The 21,963-nt window shown below is 49.0% G+C and overlaps 1 protein-coding gene across 2 annotated transcripts; it reads left to right on the top strand.

The window, feature by feature from the left end:
- The first annotated feature begins 960 nt into the window (after window positions 1–960).
- Window positions 961–14,956, top strand: ephb4b (eph receptor B4b). 2 transcript variants are annotated; one of them, XM_035605998.2, is made up of 21 exons: window positions 961–1,520; window positions 4,504–4,574; window positions 4,673–4,815; window positions 4,905–5,268; window positions 5,402–5,564; window positions 7,168–7,323; window positions 7,817–7,965; window positions 8,268–8,472; window positions 8,569–8,696; window positions 8,784–8,949; window positions 9,079–9,175; window positions 9,762–9,817; window positions 9,909–10,022; window positions 11,104–11,351; window positions 11,450–11,596; window positions 11,693–11,761; window positions 12,036–12,085; window positions 12,185–12,284; window positions 12,423–12,616; window positions 13,005–13,163; window positions 13,311–14,956. In XM_035605998.2, exons 1-21 carry the CDS (start codon window positions 1,424–1,426, stop codon window positions 13,414–13,416), a joined length of 2,982 nt encoding a protein of 993 aa, XP_035461891.2. In that variant the 5' UTR covers window positions 961–1,423; the 3' UTR covers window positions 13,417–14,956. The 2 variants fall into 2 exon arrangements, with proteins under 2 accessions (XP_035461891.2, XP_035461886.2); XM_035605993.2 differs by having other exon boundaries at window positions 962–1,520; window positions 9,759–9,817.
- Window positions 14,957–21,963: the final 7,007 nt, after the last annotated feature.

Genomic DNA, 21,963 nt, shown 5'->3' with positions numbered 1-21,963 from the left:
CTTTCTTCCTTCGTTCCTCTCCTCTCACCGGCTTCTCTTTCTTTACTTTCTTTCCAGCCCTAAATTTATCCTCATCCCTCCTTTCCTCTGCCAACCCCCTTGTTTATCTCCTTCTCTCTCTTCCTTACCTTGCCCTCTCTCCTTTGCCCTCCTCCACCCTCCTCCTGTGGCTGTTTTTTTGTCCTCTCGGCTTGTTCACACCTTCTCTGACAAAGACCAGGCAGAAACGAACAGAGACAAAGGAGGAGGAGGCGGAGGAGGAGATACCTGACCCTGGTCTTTTATCTTCTGACAGAGGCTGTGTGTGTGTGTATTGTGGATGAGGGGGTGGGCAATGATGGTCGCACGATATTTCTCACCTTTCATCTGATGTGACATCATTGTCTCTCTCTCTCTCACCCTCTCTCTCTCTCTCTCTCTCTCTGTACTGGCAACGTATCTCTCGCCCAGTCTCACCTGCTTTGTGTGACCCCCCCCCTCAGTGTGATCAGGTTCACATTTACTATTTTGCTGTCTATTGATCATTGGTCTCAGTTGTTGACGTGGAAACTTTTACAGTGAGGTGATCGCTGGAGGCCGCACTGAACTCTGGGTAATTATAAGAGACATCATACAGAGGAAACCTCACCTGACACCACAGGTAAACTTCACCACACAAGAATCCATTCACAAAACTGCTCGTTAAACACGTGACACACACACACAGCACTTCCTCTTATCACTGATGATAGTAATAATAATAATAATAATAATAATAATAACAATAATAATAATAATAATAATAATAATAATTACATGACAGTAACATAAATATCAGTTATGATGAATAAAACAAAATCAACTTTATTAGCGAAACTCACGACGGACAGACCCTCTCGGGTGACTGACAGAGCGCCCAGCCAATCACAGCCGGCGTGGGGATCTGGGGGCGCGGCCTCCGTGTCTGCAGAGGTGGAGACCCAAAACTTTTGTCCCAACTTTTTCCTTTGGACGTGAGCAGAGGACAAACGGACAGGGAGCGAGGACCGGAACACACCGAGCCTGACCCCCGCCCCCTCCACCACCACCCCCCGCTCCGTCCTGCGGTCGAGCCGCCGACCCCTCTCCGTTCGCCCGGCCGCCTCTCGGAGCTCCTCTCCCGGGTGCGCAAGGAGGCAGCCGCGCCCCGCGTCCTGCGGGGAAGCGATGTCGGAGGAGCCCCGCTGCTGTTTGTGACCGGAACTTCTGCTGCTCGGGAAAACTTCCTTGCGCGGACCGATACCTCCAGAGGGGGGAGGAAAAGAAGAAGTCCCCGTTCTTTCTTTTTCCTCCATGAAGCGCGCGCAGCCGGCCGAGAGCGCGCCCAGCTGACGCGCAGACATCGATAGGTGTGAGGAGCGACGCAGGGTCGCGCCCGCGCCCGGATTAGGTCGGACAGGCCGGGATGGAGGGTCCCGCGGCCCCGGGACGGGCCTCCCCCTGCGGGCTGCAGCTGCTGCTCCTCCCGCTGCTCCTGCTGAGCTGCTGCGGGGCCGAGGAAGGTAAGGGGCCGCATCGATGAGCACACATGATCGACGTGTTGTTATTGATGCTTCACAGCTGATGGGCCAGCAACAGAACGTTTGCCGTTGATCAGGGGTGGTGATTTACTCTAGTAATCGATTGATCCGATCAATCAGAACATTTTAAGCCCGAGACCTCATCAATAGTTAATTATCAGAGCACTTCTACAGGTCACATTGCTCCTGAAGTGATCAGGGTTGTTTTTCTCTGTCTAAAGTGACAGAAATCTGCTGCAGATTAATTTTTCTCACCGATCGAGTTGCATATGAACCGAGAGGCAGGTTCTTGGTGAGAGGTTTCTGTTGAAGCTTCCATTGATCGATCGATCGATTGGCTCGCCTGATCACCTTCTGTCAGCTTCAGGATTTTAAATCAGAAAAAAAATGGAAACAAAATGTTTTATTCTTCTAATTGTATTTTTTTTATTGAAGTTAAGTTTAAGCTTTAAATTTAGTTCAGTCAATTTGATTAGATTAATTTTATATTAAGTTTATTTTCATTTCAGTTTAGTTTGAGTTGATTAACAAACATCAACGCAACAAAGGAGAGAAACACTCAAACGAACACAAAGGAAAAGAGAAGAAAGTTGTTCAGTTGAAATATTCTTTTGGCCGTCTCCTCCTATGGACTTTAATACCCACAATGCATCAGGCGGGTCCCTCACAGTTGTGACTCACTGCTTCAATCCCTTCATCAATAAAGCTTTATTGATAACTGTTGCTGTTCCCGGCTTTTCGTGACCTCGGACAATTTTCGTGCGTCTGTCTGTGTGTGAAAGAGAGAGAGAGAAGTATTACAGCAGTATTACCTCTCTCTGCCCTTTCTTCTCTCTCGGTTTCTTGAGTAAAATGGGTAATCTGTTCACACACGTGCACACACGCATGCGCACACACACACACACACACACACAAACACACTGTAAACAGTGTATGTAGGGATAAGGTGCATGATGAAGACATGGTAATTACCATAACAACGCTGGCGGGATGTTTATACAAGACACTCTGAGTGTGTGTGTGTGTGTGTGTGTTTATTCTGTGTTAATGTGTGTTTTTATTCTGTCTGTGTCTGTATGTCTGTGTGTGCATGTGTCTCAGTCTGTGATGCCACACAATGCCATCCAATCACCGTCTGTTTAACGCACTTTCTCGGTCAGCCGTTGACGATCCAGACGCTTTCATCACTGTCACAGTCGAGAGCTGACCAATAGAAAGCCAGCGTCCGTGGTACGAAGTCGTCGACCAGGAATTGAGGTTATTGAGGCGACGTCCACACTGAGACGACCTGCGTCCAGATGACACACGTCACGTGACCACTCAGGTGTAAACAGGGAGTGGCCCCCTGAATTGGGACACAGCTACAGAAAAGGACTCTTTTCCTGACAGGAAGTGTTAGCGACGCTTTGCGTTCACCGCTGGCAGTCGAGTCGTGACCGATAAGCAACCTGGAGGAGAACGTGGGGCGTGTGCTTCTTCGTCTTGCAAACGTCCCAGTTACGCCTGGTGTTATCGTAGCAACGGTGATGAGTTTTTGAAACTGGCGCGTGCCAGTGTTGGCGTAGCCTCAGATGCAGTCACGTGTTCTCTCTCGCCTCTTAACAACATCAAACTGCCCGATTACATGACATGACATCATCGTGACATCACGGCCTGCAGCGTCGGCACGGTTCAGGATCAGTGAGGCGTTCAGGTGCTGCAGGGAATCAGACACCTGAACCTGTGAGGAGGATGAAACCTGAGAACACACACGCACACACACACACACGTACAGTTACATTATGAATTCATGTCGGTTACACTTCATCTACATTTACTGGATTAATAAACTGTAAAGGTGTGAAAAACACACTGAGGTCAGTGACACACACACGCACAGTTATTAACCGACAAGGTGGATTAAAGTGTGTGTGTGTGTGTGTGTTCCAGTCAGGGTTAAGCCCTTTAAGTCTCCCTTCTCCAGCACCGATTACAGAACATTATTCATGACTGATATTAAAGATATGCAGTAGTATTTCATATCTGTGTGTGTGTGAGAGTGTGGTTGTGTGTGTTGGGGGGTTAAGCCTGATCTTCTTCACTTGTCCTCCCTTTTCACAGAGTCAGAGACCTTAGTATTACATTTATTTATTACATTTAAAAAACAGAACCTTCAGTTAAAGTTAAAGCGCCACTGAATCAGACATCACATGTTTGATTTGTCATATTTAAAACGTGAATCTATCTTGGAACTGTCGTGGGTATTGATCAATTGATTGGCGTTTTGCGGCAGGCGATAGCAGCAGGGCCGTCCGTTACTATCTGTCCGACGGTGGAAGTCATGGCGACAGCCTGCTCTCTGTTGCCGGGGACTTCTCACCTTCACCTGTGGATTTAGTGGAGGTCCATGTGCTCCGGTCGCTAACCTCCACATTTAATTGTCACTGGCAGGGAGAAATAAAAAATTCCAGAAAGCGTGAAAACAGTTGAACGTGTTTTACAGGAAGATGAAATATGTAAAAATACAGGAGTCAACATAGAACATGCATGATAAATGTCATGAACCATGAAGAGGTTCCAAAGATCCTTCAGGATGTTCCAGGGGTTTCTCAGAGGAACCCGCGGGGTCTTCTGGAGGCCCTACGCTCTCTCAGGAGTCCTGAGAAAGTTGTGATGGGTTTATTCATGGTTCTTTGAGCAGTTTCTAGTGGTCTGTGGAGCAGGTTCAGAAGTTCACGTGGAGGCTTCAGTTCCAGGGGTCAGTGGGGAGGTTTTAGGGAACCGTAGAAGACGTTCTGACCATCCGTCAGGATGTTCCAGAGGTCAGCGAGGAGGACGCCTGATGGTTCCTCGTTGTCGTGTTCTTGATGATGACCTTTCAGAAGGTTCTCCAGGTGGACAGGGAGAACTGCTGGACCTTGTTAACGTTATGTCTGTACCTGTCTGTCTGACTCCACCTGTCTGTCTCCACCTGTCTCTCTCTCAGAGGTGTTGATGAACACTAAATCAGAAACGTCCGACCTTCGGTGGACGAATCATCCCGCTGACGACCCGGAGGTAAACAACCACTGACCGTCGTTCTGTTAGCGCTCAGCTGACGTTTACCATTGATCTCAGTGACGGATCCTAATCCTTTGCTGTCTCCCTGTCCGCAGTGGGAGGAGATGAGCGGTCTGGACGACGAGTCCAACATGGTGCGGATCTATCAGATCTGCACGCCCAACAGTCCGTCCTCCTATTGGCTGAGGACACGCTGGATCCCCCGGAGGGCGGCGACCACCGTCTACGTGGAGATCAGGTTGGTTGATTAGATCCAGATTTTCCCCCTGGGTCATCCTGGATGAGTGACGTTTGTGATCACGTGACGCAGCATGTTTTTCCCTTCAGGTTCACCATGATGGAGTGTTCTGCTCTCAACCAGCGTCACTGCAAAGAAACCTTCAACCTCTATTACTACCAGTCCGACAGTGACGAGGCCACGCCCACTCACCCGTCCTGGATGGAGAACCCGTACACCAAAGTCGCCACGGTCGCGGCCGACCACCTGCTGCGGAGCGGCGGCGAGCGGCGCTCCAACGTCAAGCTGTTGCGTCTGGGGCCGCTGCAGGGGGCGGGGCTCTACCTGGCCTTCCACAGCCAGGGCACCTGCATGGCGCTGCTGTCCGTACGCGTCTTCTACAGGAAGTGCCCGCCCCTCAGACGTGCCTTTGCCTCCTTCCCCGAAACAATCCCCCACTCTCTGGTGGAACAGGTAACCACGCCGTCACCATGACAACAACAGGTTTCAGTACCCAGCATGCCCCGGGAATCAGTCAATTTATTTAGAAAAGAGTTGTTAACAAAACAGAAGCTTCGTAGTTAAGTAAAGCTTGTGTGTGTTGCAGGCTCAGGGTGTGTGTGTGGAGAACGCCGTGACGCCGCCCGGCGAGCTGTCCCGACCTCCCAGCATGCTGTGTGGCGAAGACGGGCAGTGGGTGGGGCAGCCGACATCCAGCTGCGCCTGTCGCCCCGGATACGAAGCGGGCGAGACGGACTTGCGCTGTCGAGGTGAGATAATCGAAATGAATGAATCCCGCTTTAGTTCATGTTGACTTTTCAAATTGAACATCATAACCAAAGACGTGATGATTGACTCTTTACTGTACACAATACACAACACAATGCTTTACTGGACACGTGGACTTGTGGTCCTGAAGGACAAGATGTCGGGGCGTGAGAGCTTTCTGTCTCTGTCACTCAATCACAGACCATCATTTATTAAACAAAGTAAAGCATCTTCAGTGTCAGAGGTGGAGTGTGTGTGTGTCGTCATTATCAGCACTTAACATTCCTTTTACGCACGCACACACACACGCACACGCACGCACACACACACACACACACACACACACACACAAAAAGTGTGTAAACAAAGGGCAGAGGTTTACACAGAGGAGCTGGAGATGATTAGAGACAGAGAGAGAGACAGAGAGGTGTTGACAGTCAGAGGGAAGAAGGGAGAACAACATGGTGTAGTTATAGAGGGAGAGAGATGGATTTTCTCTGTTCTTATTATTTAATGTCCAGTTTCAGTCTTTGACTTTTGACCTTTCAACCGTCTCTGTGGGGACAGACTCTCACGACGGAGAAGAAGCTGCAGAACATTAACTTTTACTTTTGAATTCTTCACAGTCTTGTTTCTGTTTTTTCATTTTTCTTCTTCTTCGTTTTTTCTGTTGGACGGGGTCCGATCATGTGACCCCCGGGGTTCAGACTCAGCAGAGTAAAAAAACCTTGAAACCTTCGGTGGTTGAAGAACGTCAGCGCCCACATTAAACTCTAATCTACAGGAATGTGCCCCTGCATGTTTCTGAGCGGCCTCGCTCAGACGGGGGGGGGGGGGGGGGGGGGGGGGGTAAAAGCAGAGAGGCCACAGACGGTTTGGTTGTCGAAGCTTCCTGTTATTCTCTGTGAGGTCAGAGGTCAGCTGACTGCAACCAGGATGCGTTGCAGTGGTGACTCTGGATGGGGTGGGGTGCGCGTGTGTGTGTGAGGGGGGGGGTCGCCTCTGCTGCTGGTTAACCCTGTGGGGGTTGGGGTGCTGAAGTAATAGCCTGGCTGAGTGAAAAGGTCAAAGGTTAATTTGTAGCTGCTTAAGCTCCGCGGGACAGTGTGTGTGTGTGTGTGAGTGTGTGTGTGTGCTTGGCGGGTGTTGGCGTGGTGACATCATGGCAGCACTTTCCACATCCTGTCCAAGCCAAGGTCACTTCCTGTCTCTGCGTCTGTGCCGCTCTTCCCTCGCTCCCTGTGATGTCCGTCATCCGGACTCTGTCTCATCATTGTCCAGAAAAACAAAGAGACGTCTCCTGTGTCCGTCCCTCAGCACCGTCCCTCCCTTTGTCCGTGGCTCCCTGCTCTGAGCCCGTGGGTTCCTACTGGAGACATAAAAATCTTTACAAAACTCTTTTGTGACGTTTCCTGAAACAGCTGCTCGCTGTGGATTCATCACACAAACAGGAGCATGTGGCGAGGTGACGGGGTCGGGACTATTTTCAGCGGCGGACGACTCCACGTTTGCGCCAGAGTCTGAACGTGACAAATCAGAAGAAAAACAGATGAATCCTTGAAAATCCAGATGCTAATGCTAACTAACCTGTGTCTTTCTCTCCAGCGTGTCCATCAGACCAGTTCAAGGCGGGATCAGGACCCGGTGGGTGTAGCCCTTGTCCAACGAACAGCAACATGCGGATCCCGGGCTCCGCCTACTGCCTGTGTCACTCTGGTTACCATCGAGCCGACTCCGACCCGCCACAAGCCGCCTGCACCCGTGAGACTTGACTTTTCTTTGATTGTGTGTTTCTGTCCTGAAGCATTTCCCACAATGCACCTGGACAGTGTATCTCATTAGGGCCGCAATGTCTGGTGAACAGTCACGGTGTTTTAACGCCTCAACAGCACACACACACACACGCAAACACACACACCTGCTCCATTATATTCTCTGCCAACTCCACACGCCCCTCTAAGTATCCTGATCCCACCCCTTTAACTACATCGCCCCAGGCAACGGCAATTAGCCCAAATTAATAGGCTCATTACCTCTAAGTGTGTGTGTGTGTGTGTGTGTGTGTGTGTGTTATCTCTCAGACAAAGGAGGAAAATAAAAGGGAACGAAAAACAAATTGATGAATGAATTAAATAGAATTAAAATTAATTGTTGTTATTGTTGGAGGCGTCACTCTTTTACCCGTGAGTCAGACTCCACCAAATGTCCCCTGCTGTTGATGGACTGTCGGTGACCTCTGACCTTTTACCCCCAGGCCCCCCCTCAGCTCCCCGCTCCATCGTGAGCCAGGTCAACGACACCATGGTGACCCTGGAGTGGAGCGAGCCGCTCGACCGGGGAGGACGAGGAGACCTGACCTACGGAGTCCTGTGCTCCGGCTGCGGCACCGCCACTGCCACTAAGGTACGCCCCCCCGAGACCAGTCGGTCAAGAATCACAGAGAACACGTAGTCCACCAGAATAAAATGATAATAATAAGATAATCCACAAACTTTTAAACTAGTTCCACCACAAGACCTACTTGACCCAATATCCCAGTTAGACCAGAAACACCAAAGACAAGTTAGAGCAGAAAATTCAGAACCAATCTGACCAAGAACAGAGAGTCCAGTTAGACTGGACAAGGGCAGATATTCAAGATGGCACAACTCTCATCTTCCCTGACTGCACCTCTGACCACGCCCTCTCTCGTGCCCCTTTTTCAGGGACTGGCTGCTCCCTGTTCTCCGTGTGACGACAGCGTCCTGTACCGCCCGGCGCAGAGCGGTCTGACTCAGCGGCGAGTCGTCATCTGGGGACTCAGCCCTTACACCAAGTACACCTTCACCGTCCAATCGTCGAACGGCGTCTCTTCTCTCAGCCAGTCAGAACCGGCCTCGGACAGAGTCAACGTCACCACCAGCAGAGACGGTGACAGACGACACAACACAAAATAATCGAATGTCACAATGTCACACAATGTAACACAATGTAACACAACGTTGGCTTCTGTGTGTGTGTGTGTAGTTCCTGCCACACTGTCTGGACTGAGGCGGGCGGCGTCCTCAGAGACCAGTCTGACGTTAGAGTGGAACGTTCCGCTTCTGCAGAACCAGTACCACATCCTGGACTACCAGCTCCGCTACAGTCCCAAGGTACGCATGCACACACACACACACACACACACACAAACAAGGGGCTGATGTGATGGACTGTGACCTCACTGCTGATGTCGTTATCAGGACGGCGAGGAGGCGGGTCAGTGGCAGTACGTGTCCACCAGGTCTTCTTCGGTGGTGCTGACGGGGCTGCAGCGGGCGACGCAGTATGAGGTGCAGGTCCGGGCTCGCTCGCAGGCCGGATACGGTTCGTTCGGCGCGGCGAGCGGCTTCAACACACAACCTGACGGTACGAGTTCAGGGGTCATGGGAACTATGGGTTTTTTGCTGTGTCGCTAATGTTAACCCTTTTAAAAATATGAAGAACATTATTGATGATTGATTATTGATCTGTTTGTTTGTTTGTTTGTTGCTGCAGCTGTGAGGAGCCCTCAGCTGGTGGTGACGGGTGTTCTGGTCTCCATGGGGATGCTGCTGCTAATCGCCACGGTGATGGTCGCTGTGTACTGTTACCGGTGAGAGAGAGTGAGAGAGAAAAAGTGTGTGTGTGTGTGTGTGTGTGTGTGTGCAGGATGCTCCCTCCCTGCCTGCCTCAGCAGAACAATGGAACGTTGACCTCAGGTTCACAGACAGACACACACACACACACACACACACAGGGTGGGACATGTCGACTATATTAAGACGTAGAAACACGACACTCTGAGAGAGATTGGGCGATAGAGAGATATAATAACATTCCTGAGAGAGAGAAGGAGAAGAAAAGATCTATGTGTGTGTGTGTCTTTTGGGAAATGAAAAATCCTGCAGCTGCTGAAAAACTGAAGGCCTGTCTCTCTCTCTGTCTTTTTTTTCATTTCATTAGTAGAGGACCGTGATGTTCTCTGGTAAATCTTAATAAACATTGTTTTTTAAAAACCAAAAAATCTCTCTTTCTCTCTCTCTGTTCCTCTGTCTCTTTCTCTGTCTGTCTGTCTCTCCCTCTGTCTCTCTCTCTCTCTCTCTCTCTCTGTGTTTCTCTGTCTCTCTCTCTCTCTCTGTCTGTCTCTCTCTCTCTGTCTCTGTTTCTCTGTCTGTCTCTCTCGCTCTGTCTCTCAGCAGGAGAAAGACAGACTCACAGATGAGCGATAAGTTTGGACACTATCAGATGGGACAGAGTGAGTAAATCTTCCCCTCAGTGTTTCCTCAGGTTGTATCCATCTGATGATGGTGATGATGATGATGATGTCGTCTTCTTCACTGTCGTAGCGATGAAGGTGTACATCGACCCGTTTACCTACGAGGATCCCAACGAGGCTGTGAGAGAGTTCGCCAAAGAGATCGACGCCACCTACGTTAAGATAGAGGAAGTGATCGGAGCAGGTAACACACCTGTCTGTCTGTCTGTCTGTCTGTCTGTCTGTCTGTCTGTCTGTCTGTCTCTCTGTCTGTATGTCTGCTTGTGGTACTGATGAATCCAGGAACCCTTAGTTGCAGGAATATTTCAGGAATCAACGACTCATAAATGTTGAGGGAACGTTTTGAGAGCTGGGCGTTACGCAGACTCTTATTTTGAAATAAGTCTGCCAGAGGACCCCGTGACCTTTGACCCCCATGTGGGGGACGTTAACTTTCCCATCATCAGGAAAACCTCTGTTCATGTTCTGCTCCAACATCAATCCTGCTTTATTAAAAGTAAACATGAGAGTGTGTGCGTGTGTGCGCGTGCGTGTGTAGCCACTGAAACAGTAGTAGTCTCTGGTGACGACATTAGTAAAATGTAACTGGATAGCAGTTGCCGCGGAAACAAGGGTGTAAGGTTTTCACCGCTGGCTGGCGAACACACACACATACACACATACACACGTGTGTGAGTGTGTGTGAGGCGTAGATGTGTTGGTATGTGCTAATGAGCCTTAAAGGAACATTACACCTCTCCAGTATTCAGAAAGCAGTTTTTTGGGCTGGACGCTCTGCGTCTGTGGCTCAGCTCCGCTGGGATTGGCTGTTTTTGTTTTGTTTAGTTTTTTTGCTGGAGACATTGTGACTTCGTCAGCCACTCTGACACGTGTCCCTCAGGGTCCCGTCCTCGGTCCTCTCATGTTCTCTCCTCTTACACATTCAGAACGTTGATCCCAGGTCGTCTTTGGAAATGAATTTACTGCTTTTGGCTCAGTGGAAACTAATATCGATGGTGAACGATGTCATCTGTCCAGACACACCTGGACCTGTCCATCACGCCGATTCATTAGAATTATGAATATCCTTTTTCACCGAAGGTTTTTGATATAATTAAAAAGTAATTGGATGAAATCAACATGTGGTTAAACTTACCTGGACAGGTCGTGACGCTGATGAAACATTTTGAAGCACCTGTCCAGATGTTTGGTGTAACACCCGTCCAGACAGGTGGAATCTCTGATTTTATGTGAAAGACTATAACCCACCTGGTGTGCCCGTCCAGGTGAGTTTGGCGAGGTGTGTCGCGGCCGTCTGAGGGTCCCGGGCAGGAAGGAGAACTACGTGGCGATCAAGACGCTGAAGGGCGGATACACTGACAAGCAGAGGCGCGACTTCCTGTCGGAGGCGTCCATCATGGGTCAGTTCCAGCACCCCAACATCATCCACCTGGAAGGCGTCATCACCACGTCCTGTCCCGTCATGATCCTCACAGAGTTCATGGAGAACGGAGCGCTCGACAGCTTCCTGAGGGTGAGACGGTCGCCGCATCGCTCGGGTCCTTCCCCCCCGCTGTGCGTCCGACCACTTCCTCACCTGTCCCCCTGTCTGCCCTGTCTCTCTCTCTGCAGTTGAACGACGGACAGTTCACCACTATCCAGCTGGTGGGGATGCTGCGCGGCATCGCGTCGGGGATGAAGTATCTGTCGGAGATGAGCTTCGTCCACAGAGACCTGGCCGCTCGCAACATCCTGGTCAACTCTAACCTGGTCTGTAAGGTGAGACGGTCACGCCCACCTGCCTGTCTGTCTGCGTGTCGGTGGGATAAACCCTCGCGGCTTGTGTCACAGCTCTGAACGCTGTTTGCTTTGCAGGTGTCCGATTTTGGTCTCAGCAGGTTCCTGACAGAAAACTCCTCTGACCCTACGTACACCAGCTCCCTGGTGAGTCCGCCCCTCGTCACAGTCGAGTCTCCGCGTCGAAACATTTTCAATCGCACACCACAAGACTACGTTCACTGAACAATCAGCTTGCATTGGCAGAATTCTAATGTGTTATTGCTAAAATCTCCCTCCGATAAAAAACATAGGAACATCCGTATTTTTTTCAGCTCTGTGATTGGTTGATTGGCTCGCTGTATTGGGAGTCCCTCAGGGTTCTGTTGTCGGGCCTCTGATACAAACGCTCTTTTCAAATAAACTCTTTTTCATTTCTCAGGGAGGGAAGATTCCCATTCGATGGACGGCCCCTGAAGCCATCGCCTACAGGTGAGTGTCACCGCTCCAGGTCGAATTACAGTGATATTCATTTTTTTTTTCACGTAACAGTCGATAGTCATGATGATTTAATCCACTGACTGGTTGCAGGAAGTTCACGTCAGCCAGCGATACGTGGAGCTACGGCATCGTCATGTGGGAAGTGATGTCATACGGAGAGCGACCGTACTGGGACATGAGCAACCAGGACGTAAGAAAGAAAAACAGAAACAGTCTAGATGATTCCTGCCGAGACGGCATGGTGACGCATGGTGTTCGTTACATTGAAACGACGATCAAAGTGTCAAACAATTCATGTGACGACTTTCCTCGCCCGTCTCTCTGGCAGGTGATCAACGCCATCGAGCAGGATTACCGACTGCCCCCGCCGCCGGAGTGCCCCGCCTCCCTGCACACGCTCATGCTGGACTGCTGGCAGAAGGAGCGGGCCAACCGGCCGAGGTTCTGCGATGTGGTGGCGGCGCTCGATAGGCTGATCCGGAACCCCGCCTCCCTGAAGGTGACGCACCCAGAAGGCACGAGGTGAGGCTCGCTAACGCACCCCGATGAGGAGAAAGCAGAGAGGGCGGGGGGGGGGGGGGCTTGATTGGCAGCTGTGGAATGTCATTCATGCACCAGCTGGTGGCTTCTGGGGTCAAAGGTCAGAGTCTGCCGGGGAGACACAGGCAGTGGGTGGGGCTCCAGGGGCAGCCAGCTGTGTGATTGACAGCTGTTTACATGAGCAGGTGCAGCGCAGGTCACATGATCACATTCCTGGATCAGCACTCAGAATCAAGCAATATCCTGTCTGTCTGTCTGTTTCCCCGTTTCCTGTCTTTATGCTAAACTGAGTTAGACTTACGTTAATCAGAATCATTACAATAACTGGTTCAGTTTCCTTCACGCTCAGCCGTTTCCCTCTGTCCCTCAGTTCGTCCCAGCCTCTGTTGGACCAGCGCGTCCCCCCTCCGCTCTCCGCCTGTGGCTCGGTCTCCGAGTGGCTGCGAGCCGTGAAGATGGAGCGATACGAGCAGAGCTTCCTGCAGGCCGGATTCACCAGCCTGGAGATCGTCTCACAGCTCAACACTGAGTATGATGCACTTCAACTTATCCTTACTGATACACATCAGGTTGCCTGCACTCGGGGAAACACTTCCTCTTGGCGTATTGATCCTTATTAGGAGGATTAAACTGATTTACTTTTAATATACATTTTATTCTCCGTCTGTTTCCATAGAGACCTGCTCAGAGTGGGCGTGACCCTCGCCGGTCACCAGAAGAAAATCCTCTCCTCCATTCAAACGCTCAGGATACACAAAACCCCTCCCACCCTGCTCTACTGACCAATCACAACCAACCCAGGAACAATGCGGAGTCCCACGCTCTCCTTTTTATGAACGCTCAATTCGGATCTGACCAATCAGAGAGCCTTAGGGACCCGCAAGGACTCTGCCTCCTGATGGTTGGACCAATGAGAGGCTGTGACACTTAGAAGCACAAAGAACACTAAAAGAACAGCGCAGAGCTACTGCTCTTTAAGCCTTGCCAAATCACTGCAGCCGTTCCACTGCTCAGGAAAACCCCAGAGCTCCTCATACTTTGAGCTGATTGGTTGGTTAGAGTTCCAGCAGCCAATCGGCATCCACACACAGCAAGGACATATGAGGAGGCCTTTCTTATTGGACGCAGACTACTGCAGATTTTACTGTTACTGCCCTGTACAGCTCCGCTGTCATCACTAAGCCCCGCCCACAGCAGGTTAAAGCGCAGCTGGGATGGGGTTCCGTCCCCCGTCCATCAAACACTTTCCTGCAACATTGACGTACCTATTAACTGCAACAATAGAAATTCCGGAAGATTGAATTTGAGTTTCTACCAGATTCTATTTGACTGTGATTTGTTTTTCCATGTTCTACTTGCGTTAAAACAAAGAAAACCCTCTGACGGCTACGACACGTTTACGAAGAGCTGAAGGGGAATTTCCGTCGTGAAGTGGATTTGTGTACGAGTTCTTCCTAACTCTTACGGAATATTCTGGGATTTTATCAGAACAAATTTTTTTTTTTAAGGACTTCAAGAGGACGCTGCGGAAGAAAGGAAAGTTGTGGAAACACCGTGGACGAAGCATTCTGATTCCAAAGGGAACAGACGGGGCACATCCCGAGGGGATTTGTGTATCCTACTGGAATTCCAATTCAAAAATCTGTGAGGAATATTCTCGGGATTGCCTCTTTTGAGAACATTGCTCAAGCTTTCATGGGAAAAACAAAAACTGTGACAGAACCTCTCGGAGGTTTCATCCGATTCACTGTGATTCTTCAGGTGCTGAAATTCCCTGGAACAATGGGAGACTTTTCATGACAAACTTTTTCAGGACTATTCGCGTGGAATTACACGTCTCTTGAAAGGACAGCAAGGTTTTTTTAAACCGTGGTTCAGCAATCGCAGATGGTCTTAATTTCCGCTTGGATTTCAACAGTGTACTTCGTCGAGCCTGCGTTTCCATACGGAGGGATCTAGAAGTACTTTCACTCCTTGGAGTGGCAGTGCACCCCGAATCTTTCCTTCTTCTATCTGTCAGATGAAGCGGTTTCCAGTGTGATTCATTCAGTGACACGTTGAGTGTCACTTTAAAACATTTCATTTTCAACCCGCCTGCGGCTTGGTGTCAAACGAGAACCGTATCATGGGTCAACTGTCTCGGGTTTGATGACCGGACCCGGGAATATTTGGACAATTTTGTATCGACGTCAAACTGTTGATGGTTTTTGTATTGTAGCACTTTTTGTACCCCGATATTTGATCGTGTGATCATGTTTTTACGCCGAGCAGAAGATCAATGTTTTTGTTTTTTATAATAAACGTACATTTTTCGAGAAAATCTGTCATTGTTCATTTTGTAAAGAAAGAAGTGAACAAGTAAGTCAGTTGTTTGCTCTTCCCACCGTCTTATTCGCCACATGAATGTGTGATAATGACCCAGTAACCATCTCTACCGCCGACACAAGGACACTGAACGTGTCCCCAACCAGAGGCAGGGCAAAACATTTGTTTTGTGTCCGTTCAATCCTCTCCTGTCCCGCAGCCAAAACGCTCATTCGTGGTCAGACTTGGCGAAAGCCAAGCTGTCGTCAACAAAGGAAAAGAGAAGCTGAAACCTGCTGCTTCTTTTCTGTAGGGTCTGATTAGTGTTTTTGGTAATATAGACGGGGGAAGGATTCTTGGACCAGGGCCAAGAAAAGAAAGAATCCATTGAATGTTCCAGGAATTTTTTTCTTTTTAATCTCTTTCTTTAACGCTGACATTCTCACAGATTTCCCAGGGAACTAGAACGTCTCTCGGTAGAGCTCCGACCTCCACCAAGACCCGAGAGTCCAGCGTCATTAACGCTGAAGTTTGGGTCCATTGTTCTGTCTTTAGCACAGGACGGCAACGTTGACACTCTCCGCTTTGAGTCACGACATGAAAACCCCGTCAGGAAATGAAAACCATCAGCCCCATTGTTAGATGCTCATGAAGAACTCTGCCTTTTTTTTCAGTTCTCTTTCAGGTTTTTATTGCAACAATAACTCGGCTTCAGAGCGAAAGAGCTGAGCGGGTAAGATCGGCGCAACATCTGGAAATACGGTCAAACTGAGCCAGGTTAATCAGCAGGTCCACGTTCCTCCACTAACGAGCCAAGAACAGCACTACGGGGAGGGGGCGTCTCCATGGCAACTCCCAATTTCGTTATACTGTACCGATGCATGATGGGAGTTGACTCTGGACCGGGCCAATCACAATAAAGATGAATCCTCCTGCTGTCAGTCAGACTGTAAATAAAGATGGACGAAGTTACAGGTCCCAAGTCATCACGATCGCCCCCTGGTGGCTGGCTGGACTATAGGTCATAAGCCCCGCCCCCCTCCGTGTTAGCAGATGGGACATGGACCAAACAAAAAAAAAATCCAAAGTAGATGTTAAATAAATGTTTCCAAAGACTTGTCTCCAGTGAGGAGGGAGTTTAAACTGAGTCTACTCATCGTCTCATCTTGAGACAACATGGGAACTGTTGGCTTTGACCCCTGACCCCGGTTTGTGAGCGCGTGTTATCAGGAAGGAGGTGACACAGGGACGAGTGTGAGACAGACAGACACCAGGCCTGATAGAGCCGCAGTCAGGGGGGTTACCACGGTGACGAGGTGTTCAGGTATCTTCCGTGGAAAACTCTAGGCTAATCAAAAACCGAGGGGAATTCTCTCGCTCCTGATCGGCTGACGGATGACAGGGGCCCAGGAGAGGTCACGTGGTTTCACCGCATGCAGGTGTTTCTCTTCAGCAACAACAAACACTCGGCGTCGGGGGCCACATGCGAAGGTCGGAGGTCGGCAGCGGCCCTGAGCAATGCCGCATGCAGCGTGATTGGCAGGCGGCGTAACCCGAGTCTGGACAAACAGATTCTGTTGAAACCACAGCAGCCAATCAGAGCCGGGCTTTAAAACACACCCGGATTGGCTATTTCACAGTAGCAGTAAAAAACCGAAATGACGCACAGAAATTCAACGAGCGTCACAGCAACACGGCCTCGTGATGTCATGTTTCCATCATGACTGTCAGAGTCACGTGACCTGGGAGTGAAGCCAATTGTCCCCTTTCACACCGAAGACAAACGATCGTCCTTGTCCGAGAGAGGAGAGGACGACCCAACCTGCCCCGAACAGAACAGACCAGCGGACGATTAGACCCGAACCAGACGTGTGCTGAGTCCGATGTCACGTGTCACTGTGCGAGGTTTTTTAACGTGGACGCTGTTGGTTGGTAAGAATCTTGTCCTGTTGTGTTTCCTGCGAAGACGTCTCCTGGAACAGTAGGTTGTACTGCGGGTTACACGCACACACGCACGCACGCACACACATACACAGACACACACGCACATGCACACGCACCCACGCACACACTCCCAGCTCCTGAAACCTGGTCTTCAGTGAAACCTGCCGTCGCTCCTCGACTCCCAGAGCTCGTTTGACAGAAATGACTTCCAGACGTTTGTACTGAGCTTATAAAGGATCTTACAGCCATACAGTGTGTGTGTGTATTAGTGTGTGTGTGTGTGTGTGTGTGTATGTGTGTGCGTGCGCGTGTGTGTGTGATGTATAGGAAGGAACATGTCGACATGTTATTTCACTTTAATGAGCATATTGTTGGCAGAGACGCAGAGAAATGAAAAAAGCAGGTTCGTGTTTCATCTGAGTATGTGTGTGTGTGTGTGTGTGTGTGTGTGTGTGTTATCCACAGAGATTTTGGCTGCCCTCCTGTTCTGTCTCTCTCTCTCCAGGACGATCAATACTGACAGCCCTGAAGTGCCTGAATACATGTGTGTTTAATGTTTGTGTCTGTGTGTGTGTCTGTGTGTTTAATACATTATGTGTGTGTGTGTTGGACAGTCATGTGATTTTTCCAGTTGAAGATTTTCCAGTGTCTGACAAACCTCCTGACCTCCAACATACCAAAGCACCCTGGAAAGTATTCAAGGGCCTCTGGAACCACCCTCAGAACCACAGGGACCCACTTAACAAGTCTTGGAAACTCCCCCAATAACCCTGGAAACCTCCCGAAGTCTCTGAGAACGTCCTCACAGACATCTGGCAGCTCCTATACGTGACGCCTCATTCCTCCCGAACAACCTCTGGAGCGGGAGTATCGGGTCAGGTTGAGGTTGAAACCTCCTGTAGAACCTGATATACTGTAGAACCTCCATAGCCCAGGAATCGCAACAATGAGTATCAGAGGTTCTTCAAGGACCTCTGGAACTCCTGGAACCTGAAGCACGATTGTCAGCGCCGCCCGGGGAATCTCTAAAACTCCTGAACAAACTTTTTGAATGGCACCAGACTTTTCTTTGAACCTGGTCTTGGAACAACTTATGACTCTACAGGCATCAAGAACCGCGAATATTCTGTCATCAAGACGAATGATAATTGTAATAAAACTTGCGCTGTTATATTGTGCGGGCACACACACACACACACACACACACACACACACACACACACACACACTGATGTTATCTGATCTGCTGTGACCTCAATTCCTTTCAATGAGTCTCCTCCCAGCGGCCATGTTGGATTTTTCTGTGCCCCAGTTTCACTGTACAGAAACAACGCGCGCACGCACACACACACACACACACACACACACACACACACACACACACACACACACACACACACAGATAAGACAGATGTGTGTCTGTCAGGCAGCCTGTCGCCATGGTAATGATCACTTGTCAATCAGCAGGTGATCTGTCAGCTGATAGGCTGACAGGCTGACACCTCATTTCCCCCATCCCGACCTGATGGCGACCTCACACACACGCGCACACACACACACACACACACACACACACACACACACACACACAAACACACACAGAGAGAGAGCCTGCAGTGTGTGAGTCACTGCTCATTAAGTTACAACTTCAAAAACAGATCCTGTTACTGTGTGTGTGTGTGTGTGTGTGTGTGTGTGTGTGTGTGCTATGTACAGTATCTGGTGTACAGTTTTGTTGTGTCGCAGCCTCTCATTGGCCCAGACCCCGAAAGGACATGTCCCTCGACTCACGCAGAAACCAAGTCTCGAGGACGGCCTTCCTCCACCTGAACAAGATTTTGAAAATTAGACATCCTATCTCCAAAAGGAAGCTGAAAAACTATTCCATGCATTAGTTACGTCCAGACTTCTGTAATTTATTACTGTTAGGATGTGAAAAGCCTCCAATTGCATCTATAAGTCTCAGTGCTCAAAACAAAGGTTCTGCTAGAATTGGAATTGAATTGAATGCATCGCGGTGCATTCACTGTTGGCTGCTTCTTCACGCTCCTCATCCTCCCTTTCTTTTTGTGTAACGTGTACACACGTGAACACAGGAATGTTCACTGTTGTTTTCCTCCAGTCACACAAACCTGCCACGGTATCGTTACACAACATCAGTGTGTGTGTGTGTGTGTGTGTGTGTGTGTGTGCGTGTGTGCGCGCGTGCGGCTGTGTGCGCGTGCGTGTGCTACTGTTGTAGCTCTACTGAACATCTGGAACACATCTGCATACATGAATCATACTTATGAGAGCTGCTGCCTCTGTGTGTGTGTGTGTGTGTGTGTGTGTGTGTGTGTGTGTGTGTGTGTGTGTGTCTATCTAGTTTCCATAAAGGAAACGCACAGTAGGATTGGAAGCAATAACATTTCACCGACACATATTTGATCTTTTCCGGTTTCATGTCACAGTTTTTTACTCTGAGAGAAAATCTGAACCAGGTCAAATCAATGACTGTGTATAAAAATGATCAGTGAATAATATAAAGACAATCAATGATCAATATAAAGTTCATCAGTGACGGTATAAAAACACGATTAATATAAAGACGATCAGAGAACAATATAAAGATGATCAATGACTGTATATAAAGACGATCAATAATCAATTTAAAGACGATCAATGATCAATATAAAGATGGAAAACCTGTCTCCTCTTGTTGTACAAAAATAAAGTTAAATGATCTGGGATAGAGTCAATTCTGCTCTGGAAAGTTTTTCTGACGAGCTCTGTCCTGGTGGTCTGTGTGTGGTTGTGTGTGTGTGTGTGTGTGTGTGTGTGTGTGCGGCGTGTCGGATGTTTACAGTGTCCACGTTCGGATTAACACAAACACACGTAATTGGCAGAAACACGAGCGCGCACACACACATCTGGAAGGGGTTTTGGCCGCTCTCTCCGCCTCGCTGTGGTCTCCATGGTGACGGGCTGAAAGGTGAGACCCCGATACCCTCGACCGACCTCTGACCTCTCCCTGCAGTGGCGGGAGGAGGCTCCACTTCCTCTTCCTGTGCACTCCTCCCAGTCGCCACATTCCAGCTGAGAGGAAGTGATGTCGAACCAATGTCTCCTGACCCTGCTGCTGTTCCAGGTTGGCTTCCTACGTTTCCCATGAAGCCCTTCTGCATAGAGACGTTCATATATATATTATACACACACACATATGTATATATATATTTACAAATATATATATATATATATTTATATACACACACACATATGTAAATGTATAGTTACACAAATAAATCAATAAAGAGGGGTTTATGTTCGCTTGTATTTTTACAGTCGTCTTAAAGTTTTTTTCGATGGCGTAGTTTGTTTATGTCGACAGGCACAAAAAAATAATGTAATAAGAGCAGAGCTGCACATCACAACACAAACTTATAGCAAATTATTTCATTTTAAACAAGGCAATTTTTACCTGAACGTATTGATAAAAATGTAAAATAATGAATATATATATATATATATATTATGAGATTGTCCACTTGCTGGCGTTGTGTATCTGACAGTTGTCATACGTCATAATCCTGCGACAATAATATAATTACCAGAACGACTCAAGTAATGCCCGAATAGTGGTTTTTATTTTAATTTTCCCTTTAAAGACATAGTGGGCGATATTGACCACATCCCTTAATTGTCTCGTAGTAACTCCTCCCCCAGGTTCCTCCCACCACGTATCGCACTTTCATTGGCTGTGAAGCTCATTGGCAGTCATTGGCATGCGGGTCGCAGGCGACGGTCCCCGTTCAGGTGTCTGTCTCACCTGGACTCAGTCGTCTCCACAGTGTCTCTGTCCAACTTCAACAGAACCACGGAACGTCCCACACACGTTCTTTAGAACATGTACAGATCCAAAGAACCCCCCCCCCCCCCCCCACACACAAACTGCTCACCTCATCTGGCACTCACTCTGCTTTATCAGTGATGGATGATGAGACACAATCCATCCCCACCGGACCCACCAACACACGCACGCACACACACACATGCACACACGCACACACGCGCACACACACACACACACACACACACACACACACACACACACACACACACGCACACACACACACATTTCCCATTGTGGGACGAATAAAGGAGTATCTTATTGACACACACACACACACGATGACAGGACATGTAAGATGGCTGCTGCCTTCATGTCACGTCGACCATTTCATGTCTCAGATTACATCTTTCTGATCCTCCGACATCTGGGACGAGTTAGAGAAGGAATGAAGGAGAGAGAGACAGACAGACGGAATGAGACAGAAAGACAGAAGAAGAGAGAGAGACATAGAGAGATACAGAGAGAGACAGACGAGAGACAGATTACATTACAGTTGAAGGTCTGAGGCTGAGACAGACAGCTCAGTGTGTTTTCATTATAGAAACCAGATATGCAGCATGTAGCTGACCCTGCCACACACATACACACACACACACACGCGCGCTCTCTACCTCTCACACACACACACCTGGAACTCTTCCAGATGTTTCTGTTGTTGGATCAGAGGAGACTGATGAGTCTGATCCCAGCAACAGAAGTGTGTGTGTTTCTGCCTCAAACACACACGCACATACACACACACACACACACACACACGACATGAAGCTCGACCAGTCAGATCAGACCCCTTGTCTCTACTCACTCACTCACTACTTTGTGGTGGTGGCCGTCTGTCTCTTTGCGGCGGTCGTGTGACTGCAGAGAACCATTGAACGTTGCAGACGTGTTGTAGCTCCAACCGCACTCACCACTGACGTCCCAGTGTACTACAAACCCACCCAGAATGCACCTCTGCAACACCGTAGCGATGAGACATCGGCTCAGCTCATTTTTTACTCCAGTTCTAGTCCCCACAGCTGTTCTCACTCTCTCAACATTATTTTAATCACCCATGAAACGACTGGAGTGTGTGTGTGTGTGTGTGTGTGTGTGTGTGTGTAGGTATTAGATGGAGCTCTGGAGCTCTCAACAGTCTCGGTCAACAGTTTAAAATAATATTAGCCTAACTAAGCAAACACACACACACACACAC

Source organism: Scophthalmus maximus, chromosome 12, assembly GCF_022379125.1.
Source record: "Scophthalmus maximus strain ysfricsl-2021 chromosome 12, ASM2237912v1, whole genome shotgun sequence".
Classification (NCBI taxonomy): domain Eukaryota; kingdom Metazoa; phylum Chordata; class Actinopteri; order Pleuronectiformes; family Scophthalmidae; genus Scophthalmus; species Scophthalmus maximus.
This window is presented reverse-complemented; position numbering and strand designations above follow the sequence as displayed.